The sequence below is a fragment of the Macaca mulatta genome, chromosome 10 (assembly GCF_049350105.2).
Source record: "Macaca mulatta isolate MMU2019108-1 chromosome 10, T2T-MMU8v2.0, whole genome shotgun sequence".
NCBI lineage: Eukaryota > Metazoa > Chordata > Mammalia > Primates > Cercopithecidae > Macaca > Macaca mulatta.
Window position 1 is genome coordinate 25668275 of NC_133415.1, and position 17567 is coordinate 25685841.

General features: G+C 44.6%; 1 protein-coding gene across 3 annotated transcripts in view; it reads right to left on the bottom strand.

The window, feature by feature from the left end:
* MYO18B (myosin XVIIIB) overlaps positions 1-17567 on the bottom strand; it is a 300946-nt gene that overhangs the window by 130696 nt on the left and 152683 nt on the right. For all 3 annotated transcript variants that reach the window (XM_077950288.1, XM_015149948.3, XM_077950289.1), the window contains 6 exons: positions 16272-16391; positions 15736-15844; positions 11866-11990; positions 8693-8847; positions 4442-4565; positions 3344-3544 (listed from right to left, as the gene is read on the bottom strand). In XM_077950288.1, coding sequence (XP_077806414.1) covers positions 3344-3544; positions 4442-4565; positions 8693-8847; positions 11866-11990; positions 15736-15844; positions 16272-16391 — 834 coding nt within the window. The remainder of the gene's footprint in view (positions 1-3343; positions 3545-4441; positions 4566-8692; positions 8848-11865; positions 11991-15735; positions 15845-16271; positions 16392-17567) is intronic.

Below are 17567 nucleotides of genomic sequence, written 5' to 3' on the forward strand. Positions count from 1 at the left end.
GATGGTCTTGATCTCCTGACCTCGTGATCCGCCCATCTCGGCCTCCCAAAGTGCTGGGATTACAGGCTTGAGCCACCGCGCCCGGCCTGAAGCTTTCCTTTATCTATCTATACTCTTTAATGCTATTGGACCTGGAAAAAGCATTTGGAACTCAATAGTGTAGATGGGTGAAATGGTTTTGCTCTGCGTCCCCACCCAAATCTCATTTTGAATTGTAATTCCCATAATCCCCACATGTCAAGGGAAGGACCTGGTGGCAGGTGATTGGATCACAGGGGGTGGTTTCCCCTGTGCTTTTCTCACGATAGTGAATGAGTTTTCACATGATGTGATGGTTTTATAAGGGTTTGACTGTTCCTGATTCACACGCCCTCTCTTGCCGGCCACCATGTAAGACTTGCCTGTTTCCCCTTCCACCATGACTGTAAATTTCCTGAGGCCTCCCCAGCCATGTGGAACTGTGAGTCAATTAAACCTCTTTTTTGCATAAATTGCCCAGTCTCAGGCAGTTATTTACAGCAGTGTGAAAACAGACTAATACAATGGGTTACCTTGTAGAAATTATAACTTTCTGATCATTTACTCTACTGTCCCAGCACCTCTCACCATGCCTTTGGAACTTCACAAGTGCTGTCCCCAACATGGAAATTAAGCTCAGAAAAAACAATCTGGGTCTTTTAAAACGTCGATAATATTCCCTGCTATGCCGTGGTGAGGAGCAAAAAGGATAGTGTACGTGAGAGGCCTGTTACAGTTCCTGGCATAAAGTAGGCTCACTTTAAATGTCAACTTCATGCCTTTTTCTCCTTTAAAATGACAGGGGTTATGGGAAGATAATCCAAAACCAAGGAGCCTGAGCAAGCAACTATAATATTTCTTTTTCATTTTTTCTAGCCTCTTGGATATTCTTGACATCTGCAATACCATTTATGTCAAACTTATACGAGTTAACATAAAATTCCCTGAAAAAAGTATTGTATTATAATCAATAAATATCTACTGGATGTCTACAAGGGCACAATGCAGCCTGGGGTTATGGGTGAAGCTGAAGACGGATAAAAGTGTTGAGTCAGCCTCACCTCCTGGGTGAACTGAGCGCGGAAATTCAGGAAGTTGCCTTAAGTTTTGGGTCCCTGAGGCCAGGGTAATATATTTTTTGCTTCCAAGCATCAAGTGGTTCCCCAGTGGTATCTTAAAGAGTTAACACAGTTTTTCAAAAGGGCTTGTTTTATTCTTGGCTCTGGGAAGATCCTGTTCATGTAAGGAACACAAGGAACACTGGGTTGCTACATGGCACTGCACCGTCATCCATGCCCTTTAAAGACCTACACAGATATTCCACCTTCTTCACAAACCTTCACTGATTCATAGCTGTGGCTGGCAGGAAGCTAGGGGAGAGATAAGGCTCCATATTTGATTGTACAGACAAGGAGACTGATGTCTGGAGGAAACAGGGGTTGCCTAAGGTCATATAGGCAACAAGCTGCCTCAAAGACCCCGTATTACAGCTCCTTGAATATCCTACGGGTATCCTGTCTCCGGGCTTTTGCACAGGCTGGTCCTCTGCCCGGAACTCTCTCATTCAGCCAATTCTCATTCATCCTTCAGCTTCCCGCTTCAGTAAACGTCACTTCCTCTAGGAATTTTTCCCTGATCTCTCCCTCAACCCTGCTGTCATGGCCAGATCTTCAAGTTTAACATTCCTCTAACACTAAGCATGACTATAAACTTTGGGAGGGCAGAGATTGTGTCTGTCTTATTTGCAACTGCACCCTTAGCATCCACAGAGTGCGTGATGCAGAGGAAGTACTTAGTAAAGGACTGAGTAAAGGACTTGTCAGCGATAAGGGCTCCTTAGTGAGCATCCAAGACTTTCCGGATCGTGTTCCCCCATACCCATCACCCACATGTCTTGATACTCACCAGGCTCCATCTTGATGGAGTAGTGGTCAGCAAGAAGCAAGAGCTGACCCCTGGCTCCCCCAACCCCTGTCCCACCCATCCCCACTTCAGTTCAACAGAGCTGCTCAGAGTTCATCTGCTTACACATTCACGACACCCGATCACATTTTCTCGCATAAGGGTGGCCCCAGCATTTTTTTAAAAAACACTTTAAAGTAATTGCCTTTTACAAAATCCCACAAGAGAAATTCGTTTAGAGCCAAGCATCAGAAAAAGCGTTACTTCCCCCAGAAAAATTTTGTTTGTTTGTTTGTTTGTTTGTTTATCTCAGGCATGTAACTCACATTTCCTGTTTCTCTCTGACCACCAGGAATTGTAGAGCTAAAACTGTTACATGTGTAAGACCATCTGTTTTGCTTTATCTGCATATTAATTTGCTGCCCCCACCGCCCCCCTTAGTGTCAATTTTAATTTGTACTTTTCTGGTTTGGATTGTTTTATTTATAATTTTTGTATTCTATTATACGTATACCTTGTAAGCTGCCTCAAATTATTTATAGAATGAGGTAAATAAACAAGCATATAAATAAGCAAGCAGACAAATAAAATATTCATCTGGTACTTTGCAGAGGGTGTTGGTACAAAGTATTTTATATTTTTGTCTTACTCCCTTTGTTATTTTATTATTTTATTTTTCCCAAAGAGTAGCACTTCAATCTGCCTTGAAGTTGTGTACAATGCCTGGCACATAGCAGACATTCAAGGCGGTGTGGGGTCAGATGGCATAGGTTCCAAATCCCATCCTTGACACTTTCTCCATGTCTCTGAGTCTCAACTTCCACTTCTGAAGTGGGGATAATACTAAGATCTCCCTACATAAAGTTCTTGGGGAGATTCATGAGATGTGTGGGGAGAGCTTAGGGCTGAGGTTAGTACACAGACAGTACTCAATGAAGGTTAGATATTTGGTCAACAGCAATTTATTGAGCATCAACTATGTACCTGGCCTCATTCTAGGCTCTAGGATTACAGTAAGAAGCCAGAGAAACAGAAAAACAATTTGACTTCAGGAAGCTTATATCCTAATGAGAGTGAAAGGCATAAAGCAAACTTTTAAAAAATACTATCTAATATGATGGCAGGTACCACAAAGGAAAGCAACCCAGCTAAGGAGACAGGAAATGAATGTAACACAGTGGGAGCTATTTGCAAGGTGATTAAGGCAGGCTTCTCTGAGGAGGTGACACTGAACCTTGCAGGAGAAAACTGGATCAGGAAGGATCTGAATGTCAGCCTTAGGAGCTTAAAAGTTCCCTGGGATAAAAGGGAGCCACTGAAGGATGAGGAGCAGTCAAGTGAGGCACCCATGTCGTATTTTAATAACATCATTCTGCATTGGAGACATGGAACAGGGTGTTGCCCTGGGACAGGGCTTTCCTACCTGCTCCAGCTGCTTGATGGTGTTTTCCTGCTGGCTCTGGACTTTCTGTTGCTCCACGGCACTGGATTCCAACTTCCAGAGCCTCTCCTTCAAGCTAGCAACGCAATTTTCCCCCAGAGAGGGTGACCCTAGCAGCTCCCGTTTATGGTCCTGTAGCATCTCCACCTCCTGCTTCAGCTGCGAGGCTTCCTGCTCCTTTTGCTACAGAGACAAAGAGGACAGAGGTCCGGAGTCACATGAGTATGTCTCCCTCCTCCTCCAGAGATACCTCTACAGTCAACTGGGGCTGGAGTGGTGCTTTCCACTTTCCAGTGCCTGCCGTCTCCACCTGGACCGCACGGCCCCTCACAGCGCCCCCAGTGGGACACCAGCAAGGGCTGCTCTCAGTACTGCTCCTACAGGCATGGAGCTGGGGATGGGAGGTGGGATTGGAGTAGACTGTCCCTAGAGTTCAATCTCAGAGCACCTACAAGAAGGGTTGACCCCATTTATAAGGGAAGTGGAGGCACATCGCTAAAGCTTCCCTGTGTGCCTTCTGAGGCTGGATTGAGATGTTGGAGCAGGGAGGCAAAGTGCTCAGAAATGACTCTTCCAGGTTAGAAAGTCAGCTCCAGGATCAAATAACTCTTGGCTAGATCATGAAGGAGCTGAGTACCAGGCTAAAGTGCCCAGAGGTTCTCCTGCGAGTAGTAGAGAACCACAAAAGGATGAGGAGCAGCTGAGTGAGGCACCCGTGCTGTATTTTAGTAAAATCTCTCTGCACTGGAGCCTGCATGGACCAGGGCATTGCTCCTGGACAAAGTTATAGCTAACTCATTCTCTGCTGAGCCTGTCGTACCTCCCAGGTAAGCACCTCGGAACCTGTGCAGGTAACTGGAGCAAGATCAAGACATCAAGATTGCTCAAATAAAGGCTGATTATCAATTTGCCAGCCACTGTTTGCTATTTTATTAAGACACCCTGGGACCCAGCTGCTTGACAGACCAGGATACCCTTGTGAAGTTTTCTTTCTGTCACCATTTGCAGCAGGTGCGCGCTGGAGTTTCCTGAGATTCAGCCACCAAGAGCCAAAACAGCTCTGTGTCCCCTATCCCTTACCTTCAACTGCTGCTGAAGCTGGCCTAGCTCCCACCGGACACTGGTGTTCTCCTGGGTCACTTTCTCACGGAGACCCTTCTCAAACACAGACTCACCTAGGGCCTGGGCCAGCTGCAGGTCAAACCTGTCCAAAGCAGAACATGCGTCAGGGCTCTGTAGGCAGGTGGGTAGGGGAGTGATTGAGGCAGGGGCAGGGAGGGGCTGCAGAGAGGCTACTAGATTCCCAAGAACCATGAGAAAGAGAGCGAAAGGAAGAAGAAAGAGAAACAAAGAATGAGGAGTTGGAAATTTTTCTCAATGCTTTTACGTAAGGCTGTGGATGTAGGATGGGAATCTGAAAAATCACAGAGCAATGTTTAGGGTTTAGATAGAGTTGCCACAAAAATACTTGAACTTATTATTCTAGATTTCTCCCTCGCCAGAGTCATTCTGACTGAATTTCCACCGTTAGACTGAAACTTCTGCTGCCCTCATCAGCTCCCTACTAAAATGCTAATCTAAATGCTAACCCTAAAATCTAATAAAAATAAATGGACAAAAATGAAAATAGAATAAAACTATATACAGATATAAAGGATATATTTTTAAAAATGGCCAGGCGCAGTGGCTCATGCTTGTAATCCCAACATTTTGAGAGGCCGAGGTAGGAGGATCACTTGGGGCCAGGAGTTAAAGACCAGCCTGGTCAACAAAGTGAGACCCCATCTCTATTTTAAAAATTTTAAAATTAAAAAAATTTTAAATTTAAAATTACCTGGGCATCGTGGCATGCACTTGTAATCCCAGCTACTCTGGAGGCTGAAGTGGGAGGATCACTTGAGCCCAGGAGGTCAAGGCTGCAGTGAGCCATGATTGTGCCACTGCACTCCAGCCTGGGTGACAGAGCAAGACCTTGTCTCAGAAAAACAAAACAAAACAAAAAACCTGATCTACCTGGTCTGCCAGTCTATGTCAAGGCCCCTTAAATCTATCAGGTCCCATTTGACATCCACTATTTCCTAACCAGTGAGCAAACAAATGGATGTAAGTAGAATGAGGATATTCTACATTTCACATTTTAACATATTGTCTGGCTTATACTCTCCTATGCCACACTAAAGCATGCTGATTATTGATAAAATGATGGACATTTATACATTCTTGTCCTCATTTGTTTCTCAAGCAGAAAACACACAGCCTAGTCAGTCCTACTGAATGTCATCCAGGGAATTAACGCCTTGTTAGGGGCCCTCCTGCCCTTCTGTGATGACCACTGGGTGAGAAGCACTTCCTGGATGTTACGTCACTCTGTTCAGTTGTCTCAGCCTCCTGGCAGTATCACAGATGAGGAAACCAATAGAGAAGCCCTTGCCAAGCCTCAGTAAGGTGTGACTTTGAGTCACTTGCCCTTGGCCCAAACAGGAAGTCCCATTGCTCCAGAGATCTTGATATGGCAGAAGTGGGCATGGGGTTTGGCCTTTGGTGACAAGAAAGTCTCTCTTGTTATAAGATTATCCAATGTTCCTTAATATTAGACTATCACTCAAAGTCTCAGACTCCTGAGAGACCCAATCATAAGGGAGCCCTCCTGTTGGAACAGCTCAGGAGCTTTCTGATTGGCTGTTGGTGACATCATCCAAAGGGCACTATTTGCTGCCTCTGAATGGAAGCATTGTGATGAGCGTGATGATCCAGCCGTCCCAATGTGCCACATCCTGGGCTGGGATCCATGTCGTTTTTACAACAATTCAGCAAGAAACATGTCATTCAACCCATTCACCGAGGAGGAAACTGAAGTTCAGAGAGGAGGAGTGATTCGGCCCCAAATTCCAAAGTGGTGGAAGTGGATTTGGGCTCAGCTTCCCTAGTGTCTTAGCTAATCTCCCATCTACCTGTCCATTCCTGGGACAGGTAAGGGAAGACAGTGGGGGCCAGACAGTAACTGATGGTGCAGAGGAGTCCTTGACTTAACAGGCCACTTGACGCCAAAGAGTAGCTACTACAGACCCCAACTCCTACCAAACAGCTCACACTGACCAGCCAATCACCTGAGGCCAGAGAGATTTGCACACAATCTTCACCCTGCTAAGAAAAGGCCTTGGGTCCAGCCTCCCTTGAGCGTGGGAGCCAGTGAGTCTAGCCAGGGCTTACCTGGGGTTTCATCAGCCCTCAGAACCAAGCTTTGTGACCCATAGGGTAATCATGCCACAAACAATCCAACCAAAATGAAACCATTCCAGGCCACTCTGAACTTAGAAGCCAAAGTGGCAAACAGAGAACTCTACCAATGGGGAGACGTCCCTCTGTCCTGGGCCCAGCAAACTCAGGAGGCAGCTGCATCTACATTTCGATTAAGCATTGAGAGATGCAAGGAAGTATTTACTGACTTCTAGATTTTTCCTTCACCATAATCATTCTGCCCAAACTTCCACAGTTAGACTGAGACATAAACGCTAATCTACCTGGAAAGGTAATGCCTGCTATCTGCAGTTGGCATCAAAACATAAATTAGCTTCTGCCAAGAGATGGTAACAGAGCAGAGGGCATCACAAGAAAGCTAAGTTTTGAGAGGAGGACATACAAATACGAAGAAATAGGAACTTTCCTTGGGGGGGTATCCTGGGGAGATTCATAAGTCCCTGTAATGAGGGATTCTGTCCAAAGGGAAAAGGAAAGACCAGAAAGATGGAATTTTCTGGCTGTGCAAATTCCAGAGGCTGGCTGAAACCCTCATCCAGGGCTGAAACCCTCTGTTAGGCCTTTCAGAACAGGAGTAGAACCCATAATTAGGGGCCAAGAGGGTTACAGCGGGGAGAAACCTGGGGAATGATGGAGTCCAAACCTCTTGTTTCACAGACAGGAGTATATGTCAGACCCATTCTTCAAGATCAGATGACCTGTTAAGTCCAAGGACTCATCTGAAACATCAGTCGCTTTCTGGCCCAGAGAGATGGTGTTATTTGCCAAGGTCACACAGCAGGTGGCCAAGATGGAGCCAAGCCATTTTCCCTACTGCAACGGTAAGGTTCAGCCAGAGCACCCATGGTGAGGTGGAAAGGGGAACAGAGTAATATATCAATAAACGCAAAATAAGCCTTTCTTATTTTGAGGGTGGAGAGCAAGCTAACGATCCCCCAAATACCTTTTTCAGATGAAGAAGCCAGCTCAGGAAAGCTGAAGGATAAATAAGAGAAATGATATTTAACGCAGATCAAGTTCAAAATCTATGCCACCTCCATGGAAATATAATTCTGCTTCCTACTTCTTGGAAAGGAGGCAGTTTCCACAAAATCACGTCTTGGCTCACGCAGGAACATTTGTCTGTATTTTGTCATGGGCCTTCTAAAAGAGGCTGCTTCCCACCTATTTGCCTTCTGTGACATCTCCCATTAGGTCTTAGCTGGCTCAAAACAGGACCCCTGTATACCTTTACCCTCACCAAGTGAGCTGGAGAACTTCAGACACAGCCAAGGTGTCCAAGCATCACAGGTTCTGAGGTTTTGCATGAAGAAGCCTATGAGTGTGCGAATCTGGATACAAATCCAGGCTCCACCATCACTCCGTTGTAACAGCAACCCAACGGGAACGCAAGTATGGGAACCACACTGCGCAGATTCAAGATTAGCATCTTGCTGGTGCACAAGGCCCAGTCTCTGCCAGAATGGCTCATATGATCTAAGAGTCCAAATCCTAAATGAGAAGGCCATATTTTGGCCATATTCTCTAGCCCCATTTTCACCAATGGAAATAGGAACCAGGACCAGTCCACTTAGATGTACTGACTGCATCATTCAGTCCGCACCACAAGGGGGCGATCTTATCCCCAGCCTACGGGTAAGGAATTTGGCTGGGAAGGGCTGAATGACCTGCTCAAGGTCACACATCTAGAAAGAGGCACCTTCAGGACTTGAATGAGATGACTTTAGTATCAATACCTGGGCTCCAAATCACCACGCTGTCTTGACCCTCCGCAACAAACCCTTCGCTCGACAAATGGGGATGTTAAGGCCCAGAAAGGCAAAGAAAGCTCCCCAAGGTCACACAGTCAATTGGCAACATAGCTGAGGCTGGCTAAGAGAAAAGAATCATTTCTTGCTGGATTCTTGGGAGACCCATACAGGAATAAGGTGTGAGGGGACAGGGAGGAAGATTAGAGCAAAACAAGAGAGTTGAAGTGAGGGAGTTAGAAGGAGAACCTGGATACCCGAGAAGACCCCAGCTCCAATGTAGCCCACCCTGGCAGCCCAGGTGATGGTGAGGGATGCAACTCACTTCTTCTGCTTCTTCTCCAGCTCATGGTTTCGACTTTGTTGGTTCTCTAGCAGGACGCGGGTGTCCTCCAGGTCACAGGTAAGATGGTGGCACTTCCTCTTCAGTTGGTGAGCCATCTTCTTGGCCCCATCATAAGCACTTTGCAGCTCCCCGAGCTGTAAGAGTAATAGAATGAATTACCTGGCTCTGTGGGCATGGAATGCGCTTTTTACTTTGTATTTCAAGGAGTTGCTATTTCCAAGGTGTGTAATGAGAAAACAGCAGATGCTGGAATGGGGAGACCCTGTCTTGACTACCTTCCTCCTGGGCCACCTCCAGGATGCTACTTTTCCGAGCCTCAGTTTGCTCAGAGGTAAAGTGGGGATAATTCCATCACTCTCTTAAGGTTGATTTTACTTTAAATCTCCAGCCAATGCTCCCACAGACTTTACCTACCCTGCCTCAACTTGATGACCCCCTGAGCCACCAGATAACTCATATCCCCACCAGCCGACACGATCGGAAGGGATATGTGAGGATTAGCCACAGAGCAGCCAAAATGACACACCTAAAAAATCTGACCTGGAATCCCAAGTGACAAGCCTTAAAGGTTAAAGCAGCAAATGGTACTTTGCATGGACTGAATTAACACCTGAATGCACACGGCCTTAAACAAACAAACATAAAGACTCTTGCATCTTCCTCCAGGAAACACTCTCCCAAATGTCCTAGTTTAGGTCTGGGAAAGAGCAGAGCATGCAACTCAGCACACTGGCTTTGAAGAAATGGCCTCATTACAGAATTGCTTTAAATAAGCAAAACTCTGAGTTAATGAAGCCTGTAATTCTAAATTCAGTATTTGAAGGCAAATGGGATGTTTTCTTATATTCTGCCGCTCAGAAAAGGTTGCAGTTTTATTACTTTTTAATGTATCATAAATATCCCCCTTCCCTAGGGAAACTGACTCAACTTTGTAATTTGTTATTAAAGAACTGGGCTGCTTTCCTGCAGTTGTCCATCTGTGTTTATCTATGGTTCAAGTGTCTCTTGAGGACCACGATGCAATGTTCATCTTGAAAGTGACCACTAAAACCATCACCACCAGCATAAAGGATACCAAGAGTCACTTCCATTGTTTATAAAATCCCATGTGATCTCACCCAGGCCCACCTCTGCAAGGCAATCACATGATACTTTTTGCTCACGTTGAGAATAGAATAGATACACAAATATAACCTCCACCCTAAGGCTCTTATATCGAATGGGAGAGACTATGAAGTGCGTAGGCAATTACAGTACAGCATGATGAGGCCTATGTTTTGGGAGACAACTCAGGGACTCCCAACTCAATCTGCGTCAGCAAAGACTTTCTGGAGAGAGTGACATTTAAGCTAAGATCTTAAGAATAGTTGGAGATATCTAGGCAGGAGAGAAAAAGAAAGATTGCTCTGGGAAGAAGAAATAGCATATGCAAAGTCGCAGAGGTGAGAAAGAATCAGACATTTTTGGAAGGAGAAAAAAAAAACGGAGTGTGGCTGGAATCAATGCTGTGCTGGAGTCGGCTGGTACCAATTTGAAAGAGATGCACAGAGCCAATTCTGTGCATCCCTTTCAAATTCCATGTTAGTGACATCACAATGGTAGTTTGAAATTGGCCATGCTGGGAGTATTTACACCAGGGAAATTGGCAAGTGCTACAAATCAGGGCTTTTTCTTTTTTCCGGAGTCATTTACTAGCACACAATTTGTTAAGAGTGTGAACTGGTTAGAATGTAGATGAGGGATAGTTGGAGGCCACAGAAGACAAGCAAAGAGACTAAACTATCTGTACATTCATCTAGAAAGGCTAGATAAGATTATATATATAGATAAGATTGCATTAGATTTGTAATGTCACCTTCAAGAAAGAAGGACATTTCAGGATATCAGAAATGCAGAGGATGCAAAGCCCTAACAATAATGGTGCATACTAATATTATGGCGGCGAAGATGAAGGGGAAGAACAGTTGATAGATCCAGAAATGTCCTTTAGGATAGAGGTTTGTGTTTCAATGTCTAGACAGAGACAGAAGACAAGGCTCTGGGCTCATGGAAGGTGAAGAGTTGGAATGAAGACCGTTGCACTGACAAACCCCTCAAAGAACTGCATGCACCTCAGTGAGAAGAGAAAATAAAAGCTCCACATCCTGGCCTGGAAGGTGGTAAGAAAGCTTGCTTTCACCCTGGATCTAGGTGGGGGAAGAAGTACTCTCATAAGAATTTTAAACCCCAGGTCTAAGCCTCATGTGGGTTTAGAGATCCAACTGACAATTTTTACACGCTGCAAAAAATCTGAGACCAAGAATTTAGCATGATCTCAGGGACTGCTGCCAAAGAAAGTGAAAAAGGGTTTCTTCTAGCAGAACACACCCACGACCCTGTTATCAAAGGGCTCCCATCAAAATCAATAGAATGTTAAAAAAAATTAAATCTCCTGCTGAAGATTAACTCACGATAAAAAATAGCTAAACACACACACAAAAATTCACTGGGAGAGAAACAAAAAAAAAACATTCCACAATGCAGAACACCTGGGACTACTGCGGGAGGAGCAGAGAAACCTGTTGAAGATGAGCTCAGAAACAAAATTTACAAAACATGCAAGGAAAAAAATCCACCATGAGAGTCAGCATGCTTTATGATCACAGAACAATCTGAAAGAGACTCTGAAACATTCCTTGGCTGCAGTGTGGCAGGTGGTTGAGAGGAGAGGCCAGAGGCAAGGAGGACAGCTAGGAGGTTGTTGCTTTGGTCTGGATGAGAGATGAAGGTAGCAGATTAGAACAGAGGCAACAGGGAAACGTGACAGTTTTAAGACCACTGATAATTATGTAATAGATAAGAAACATGAGTTAAAGTGACTTCCACAGGGTTCATGTAGAAATGGAACTGGAACTCAGATATCCTGAGTTAATATCCATGTTCTTTACACCACAGAGCAGTCTCTGGATAGAAGATCCACATGTACAGACAATATTTTTCACGTCTCCCAGTGACCAGCATTTGTAATAACAGTGGAGATGGAGAAACCTGAAGTGGCCGGTATCCTCTTCCTCCCTCCCCAGGGTCAGCTAATACCTCGATCACCCACAGTGGAGGTGAGAGCTTGCCCACTCTCTGACACTTCTGTGGCCCAGACTATCCCCACATCTTACCTTTTGCTCCAGCTCTTTCCTGGCTGTCAGCTCTGAGTCCAGCCTCTCCTCGCATTGCTGCAGACGCTTTCTGAGGAACTCGTTCTCCATCTGAGCACAGTCGAAGCGCATTTGCCACTCGTCTGCTGTTTAACGGAGTCAGGGAGACCAGGATAAGAGGCCAAATGAGTGTAAGGCAAGAGTGAGAGTGGCTCTCCTCCACTTTCTTGGCTCTTGGCATGCAATTTCACAATATTCACAGAGCCCCTGAGCTTCAACCTTGGACCAAGAAACTATGCTTTAACTCTGAGTTTTAAATAATGCTTCCTTCAGGCAGCCTGTCCTGACCACCTCCAACTGTCTAAAGTTCTTGACTGCTCACTCTTCTAAGGTTGGTTGCCTTATACTGTTTAGTTGTCTCTATAAGTACATTCATATCTTCCCTTTTCCAAGGAAATTTCATAATCCTTAAGGGCAAGGGAGCTGTTTCAGTCATCTGTGAGTCCTTCACACCCTCTGGAAGAGTTCCCTACAAGCAGATTCCCATACATGTTGATACAAGCTCATGGATTGCTTAATGAACCTAATACAATAATCAGGTAAAAAGAGTCATCCTACTAGCCAAATTTATTGGGTTGTACAGAGTATATAATCATTGGCTGTTGGTCCAATTAACAAATAAGTAAATTAGCAATAATTCAAGACTACTAAACTGGTCAGAAGATGTCTCCACAAGATAAGATGGACACCAAATCCTTCGATTTGGTAAACATCTCAAAAAAATTATTGGCTGGTTTGATTAAAACTGTTAGACTGATTAGAATGGGTTATTTTAGGTTGATACATCTTATCTTTTGACTATCTGCATAATAGAATAATGCCCATTAAGTTAATGAAGCTGTGGAAAACATTCCACAAGTGGATGACCAAAGATAAAGACCATCCACTTATTCACCTATCATCCATCCATCTGTCCTTCCATCCATCCATTCACACACTCATTGAGCACACTACTTTGTACAAGATGCAAGGGATAGTGAAATGAATAAGAAGCCATATCCACCTACCTTCCAGAATAATCAAGCAGGGGAAACAAGTAAAAAGACAGCTGAAACCTAGTATGATCAGGGCTTTCATAAAGAAGCTTATAGAAATCAAGAAGAGAACTCAAATTAATAAGACAACAAATTTGTTTTGTTCATCATTGTGTTCCCAGAGTATACTATAATGCCTAGCATTTGGTAAATGCTCGACAACTTCCACTGGAAAGGTGGATAATTGAATGGATAGGATGTTTGACTAGATGATAGGGTGGGGGATTAATGGATAAATAGTTGGTTGTGTAGGTTGGTTGTGTAGTGGATGGATGGATGGATGTTACTGTAGACAGAGAAGTGGGTGCATGAGTGGATGAATGCATGGATTGAGAGATAAATAAATGGTAGGGTATATGGATAGGTGGGTGAGTAGATGGGCAGATGGGTAGATGGATGGATGGGTAGATGGATGGATGGGTGGATAGATGGATGGATGGATAGATAGATGGATGGTAGGATTAAGTTCTTGAAAGAGGTGACCTCCATAGAGATTTCTACATCATTAACCAAATGAAGGATGGTATAATAATAAAGAGTTAAAGCTTATTCAAGCTTCCACCAAGATAAAAACATCATGATGGGAAAAGCACACTATCTCTCCACCAGGAAAAGCCTCACAATCACAAGCAGCATGGCCTGCAAAAGTAAGCAGCAGCAGCAGAAAGCATTTCTGCAGCTTCCCATGTACTCTGTGCCATGATGTGCTATAGAGCAAGTGGCATGAGTGGGCAACACGAACAAGAGGGGAAACTGTTCTTCTTCAAGGCTCATCTCTACCTCCAATCTCCCTGCCCATGAGTGCCACCCTTAATCAACGTGTTTTCCTGAGTTTACCTGATCTCCCCATTTATTTTGCAAATATCTTGAGAGCAGGGCCCAATTAAAATTCCTCTGTAACCCCCACAGTGTCCAGCTCAGTGCTGAGTGCATATCATAAAAGGTTCCTTTAAATATTTAGCCATGCATAAAGGAAAACATATTTTTTAAATAATTCACACTCCATCTTGAACCATAGAGATGGCTGTGGTACCACTGCAATGATATGATTAAAATGTTTTACTGCTTCTTTCAAATTTCCTATATTTTAGACATTTTCTATAATGAGTATGTATTACTTTCATAATGAAAAACAAAATATTTGTGGGTTGGCTTCTTGGAATGAGCATCCAGAGCTGAGAGCCCACATAGCATTGTGACTAATGTGCTCATGAGCTAAGCACATGTCCTCCTCTCATTAACACCCCAGTCTTAACAGAGGAAAACAAACTGGGAAGCATTATTTGGACATGAATCTCACGCAGATGGAACTGACACTGGCGTTCCTCTGGGGATTTTTTAGAAATTACCTCCAAGGCCAGAGATTGTCCCACCCTACTGATTCTATACCAACATGTTCCCCTCTCCCTATGTATACCCTACCTTGTTGGGTCTTGCTTTTAAGAGAGCCTCAAACTCATCTGTATTAACCTCCCCGGTAAATGCCTGCCACGGGGGTAGCCAGGATGGAAGAAGAACAAGAATTCAACAGAAAATAAATACGCATTGTCTCTTCTCCACAGACCCCTGATCTCCATTCCTCTGAGTGTCCCTGACATTTCAAGGGCACAAATTACCTGGACACACGGAGGGAATAATGCTGACATTTTATAGAAGCTGACACACTTGATATCCTTCTCACCCAACTCCATTAGGCTGGGGAGGCACAGTGACAAGCTGGCAAAGACGTCACCGGGCCATCCAATCACAAAGTCTCCAGGAAACTGTGTAAGAAGGACACCCCCAGAAACTCCTGGCACGACTGAACAAATGTATAACATCCCTGGTTAAAACCAAGAGTCCTCTTGCCTTCTCGTCATTCAGTAACTGTTGAGTGTCTGACACTGCTTTACCCTCTGTGAAATGGGGAGAGCTGTAGTTTCTGTTCTGCAGGTTGCTATAAGGATGGACTATGATCTCATTATTCCTCATAATAATAATGGTAAAGCAGCTATTAGCTATTCATCACTCTATGCTATACATGTGGCTAAACATTTTCTATCAATTATTTAAGCCAACCTCCATTTGAAAGAGGAAGAAACTGAGGCACAATTTCTTTGCCCCAAAATCCAAATCCAGAAATACAACTTCATAGGTTCCAACTTTTAACCACTAGACTGCCTTCCTCAAAATTTATATTCTGTTTTTATTTGTATTTTTTTGAGACAGTCTCTTGCTTTGTCACCCAGGCTGAAATGCAGCCTAGGTCTCTCAGGCTTAAGCGATCGTCCCACCTCAGCCTCCCAAGTAGCCGGGACTTCAGGCGCAGGCCACCACACCTGGCTAAATTTTAAAATTTTTTGTAGAAATGGGGTCTCACTATGTTGCCCAAGCTGGTCTTGAACTCCAGAGCTCAAGCGATCCTCCCACTTCAGCTTCCCAAAGTGCTAGGATTACAGGTGCGAGCCACCACTCCAGGCCTCTGAAAATTTATTTTTAAAATATTCACATAAACATAAACATACCTTGCCTAAAAAGCTACTATTTTAAAATCATCACTTGCATTAAAACTAAACAGCACATATCATATGGATAATTTGCTATCTAGGATATTGCTGGATTGTCTGATCAATATCTGCTTATTCCATTAGACTGTAAGTTCCAAGAGAGTAACACTGTGCCTGTTTGCTCTGCCAGAGTCGCAGTCCCTCATGCGATGTCTAGCACCTAAAAAGTGCTCTATCTATGAGTGACTGAATAAATGGAAAAGACAACTTTGTCCGTCAGCTTCCAGCCCCAAGGGTCCCAGGCTGCTCACCTCCTCCAGCAGGATTCCTTTCCAAGTCATTCAGCTGAATTTTCTGCTGGGCTTCTTCCAGCTGTTTATTCACGTCTCCCAATTTTTTCTGGACTTGTTCATGCTTGCTCTAGAAGAAATGGCTCAAGGTCCAAACTGGAGCTGGACAGAAGACCTGGGCTGGTCATCTTACCCATGGTGCTTCCAAGGCTCGGATTGGCCACCCTCTGCACAGTCCCCTGAGCCATGCAGAATCCAGGACCATGAGCTAGCCACCTTTGGCACATTTCTCACCAAATCACCTCCAAGGCCAAAGACTGTCCACCTTCTACACAATCCTCTCCTATTTGGCTCTCCAGTCAGGGACTATCCACCCATAACACTCCCAAGGCCAAGCCTTAGGAGACCTAAGTGTCCCCCAGGACCTTGAGCCCAGCAGTCAGTCAATCTGTGCATCTTGCTTAAGCATACTGATCCCCAATGAGAGGGTCGGGGGACAGACCCAACCATTTTTAGCCACCGTGTTCAGCCACCCCTGGCCACCCCTGACCACTCACCTTGAGCTCCTGGACCTCCCGGAAGGCCTGTAGCCGCTCTGCCCGCTCACTCTCCAGCACCTGGCAGGCCACATCACCTTTGAAGCGCTCATCAGCCAGCTCAGTGGTCAAGTCAGCAATCTGGGACGGGGAATGGGGCGATCAAGGAAGGGTCACTCAGTGGAGCCACCAACCCTTCTCTCCCCATGCACTGGACCACCTTTGGACAAATCACCAGCTATCATGGGAAAACAACCCTTAAGTATAATCAAGTGGTTAAGAGGATGGACTTCAGAATTGTATTGGTCTTGATGTGGTAGAACTCTTGGTCCAACACTCACTAGCTGTGTAACTTTACACCAAGCAGGATGCCTTGCTGGTTCTCAGTTTTCTCAGACTTAAAGGGGGAAAAACAACTTATGTCATTATTTTGAGGATTCAAGGAGATAATCCATTGAAAGGTTAGCACAGTGGCTGGCACGTAGTAAGTGCTCAGTTTTAAACACGGCCATTTTAGTGGAATCTCTTTGTAACCAGCTTTTAGCAAATCATCTCACTGGATGTACCAACACTGTCCCTCAGTAAGACACACTGAGGGATACCCACAGCACCAGAATGCTCTCCGCCAGACCACCTCTCTGCAATTCTCCATGGCCCATCTGCCCCTAGCAGGTGACGGCATGCACATCCAGCATCAGTGTGTGTGCTCCCAAACTGTTTTTGCCTGTTGCATTTTTACCGTAGCTATCTATTCCGTTCGCTACTACATAAACTTATAGAATATGGCTGGACAGAGTTTCCACGAACACTAGGTTGAATGCCTCGGAAGGAATTAATAAAGGTAAGCTGCTTTTAGAAAATGCTGCCAAATAGGCATTGCAACAACTAAAGAGAAAGTCGAAGTAAAAAATTAGGTTTTTGTATCCAAATTACTTTGCCATTGGCTCTGTTTTAAAGAAGCCACAATTGGAAATCATACAGTTGTATATTACGAGTGTGGTTTGAGAAAGAAAGAATCAATGGGTCCTGCCTCAGAAATGCAGTGATTTCAATTATACATGTAATTAATTTTAAAATAGAACTTTTTAAACGAATTCCCAGCTGCACTGAATTTTTTTTTTCTGATTAACTGACCAGCCACCGATGCCAAATGCCACAGGGCTTCTGTGGCATTACTGTTCCAAAATGAAGCATTCAGGGTTTGAGGATATGGCAGAATACGTAGGGGAGAAATATATGAGTGGAGTGTTTGTGGCTAAGAGGCAGAGAAACCTCTTATGGGAGGCAGCGGAATTGTAAGAAAAGAAAGAGGTAGGG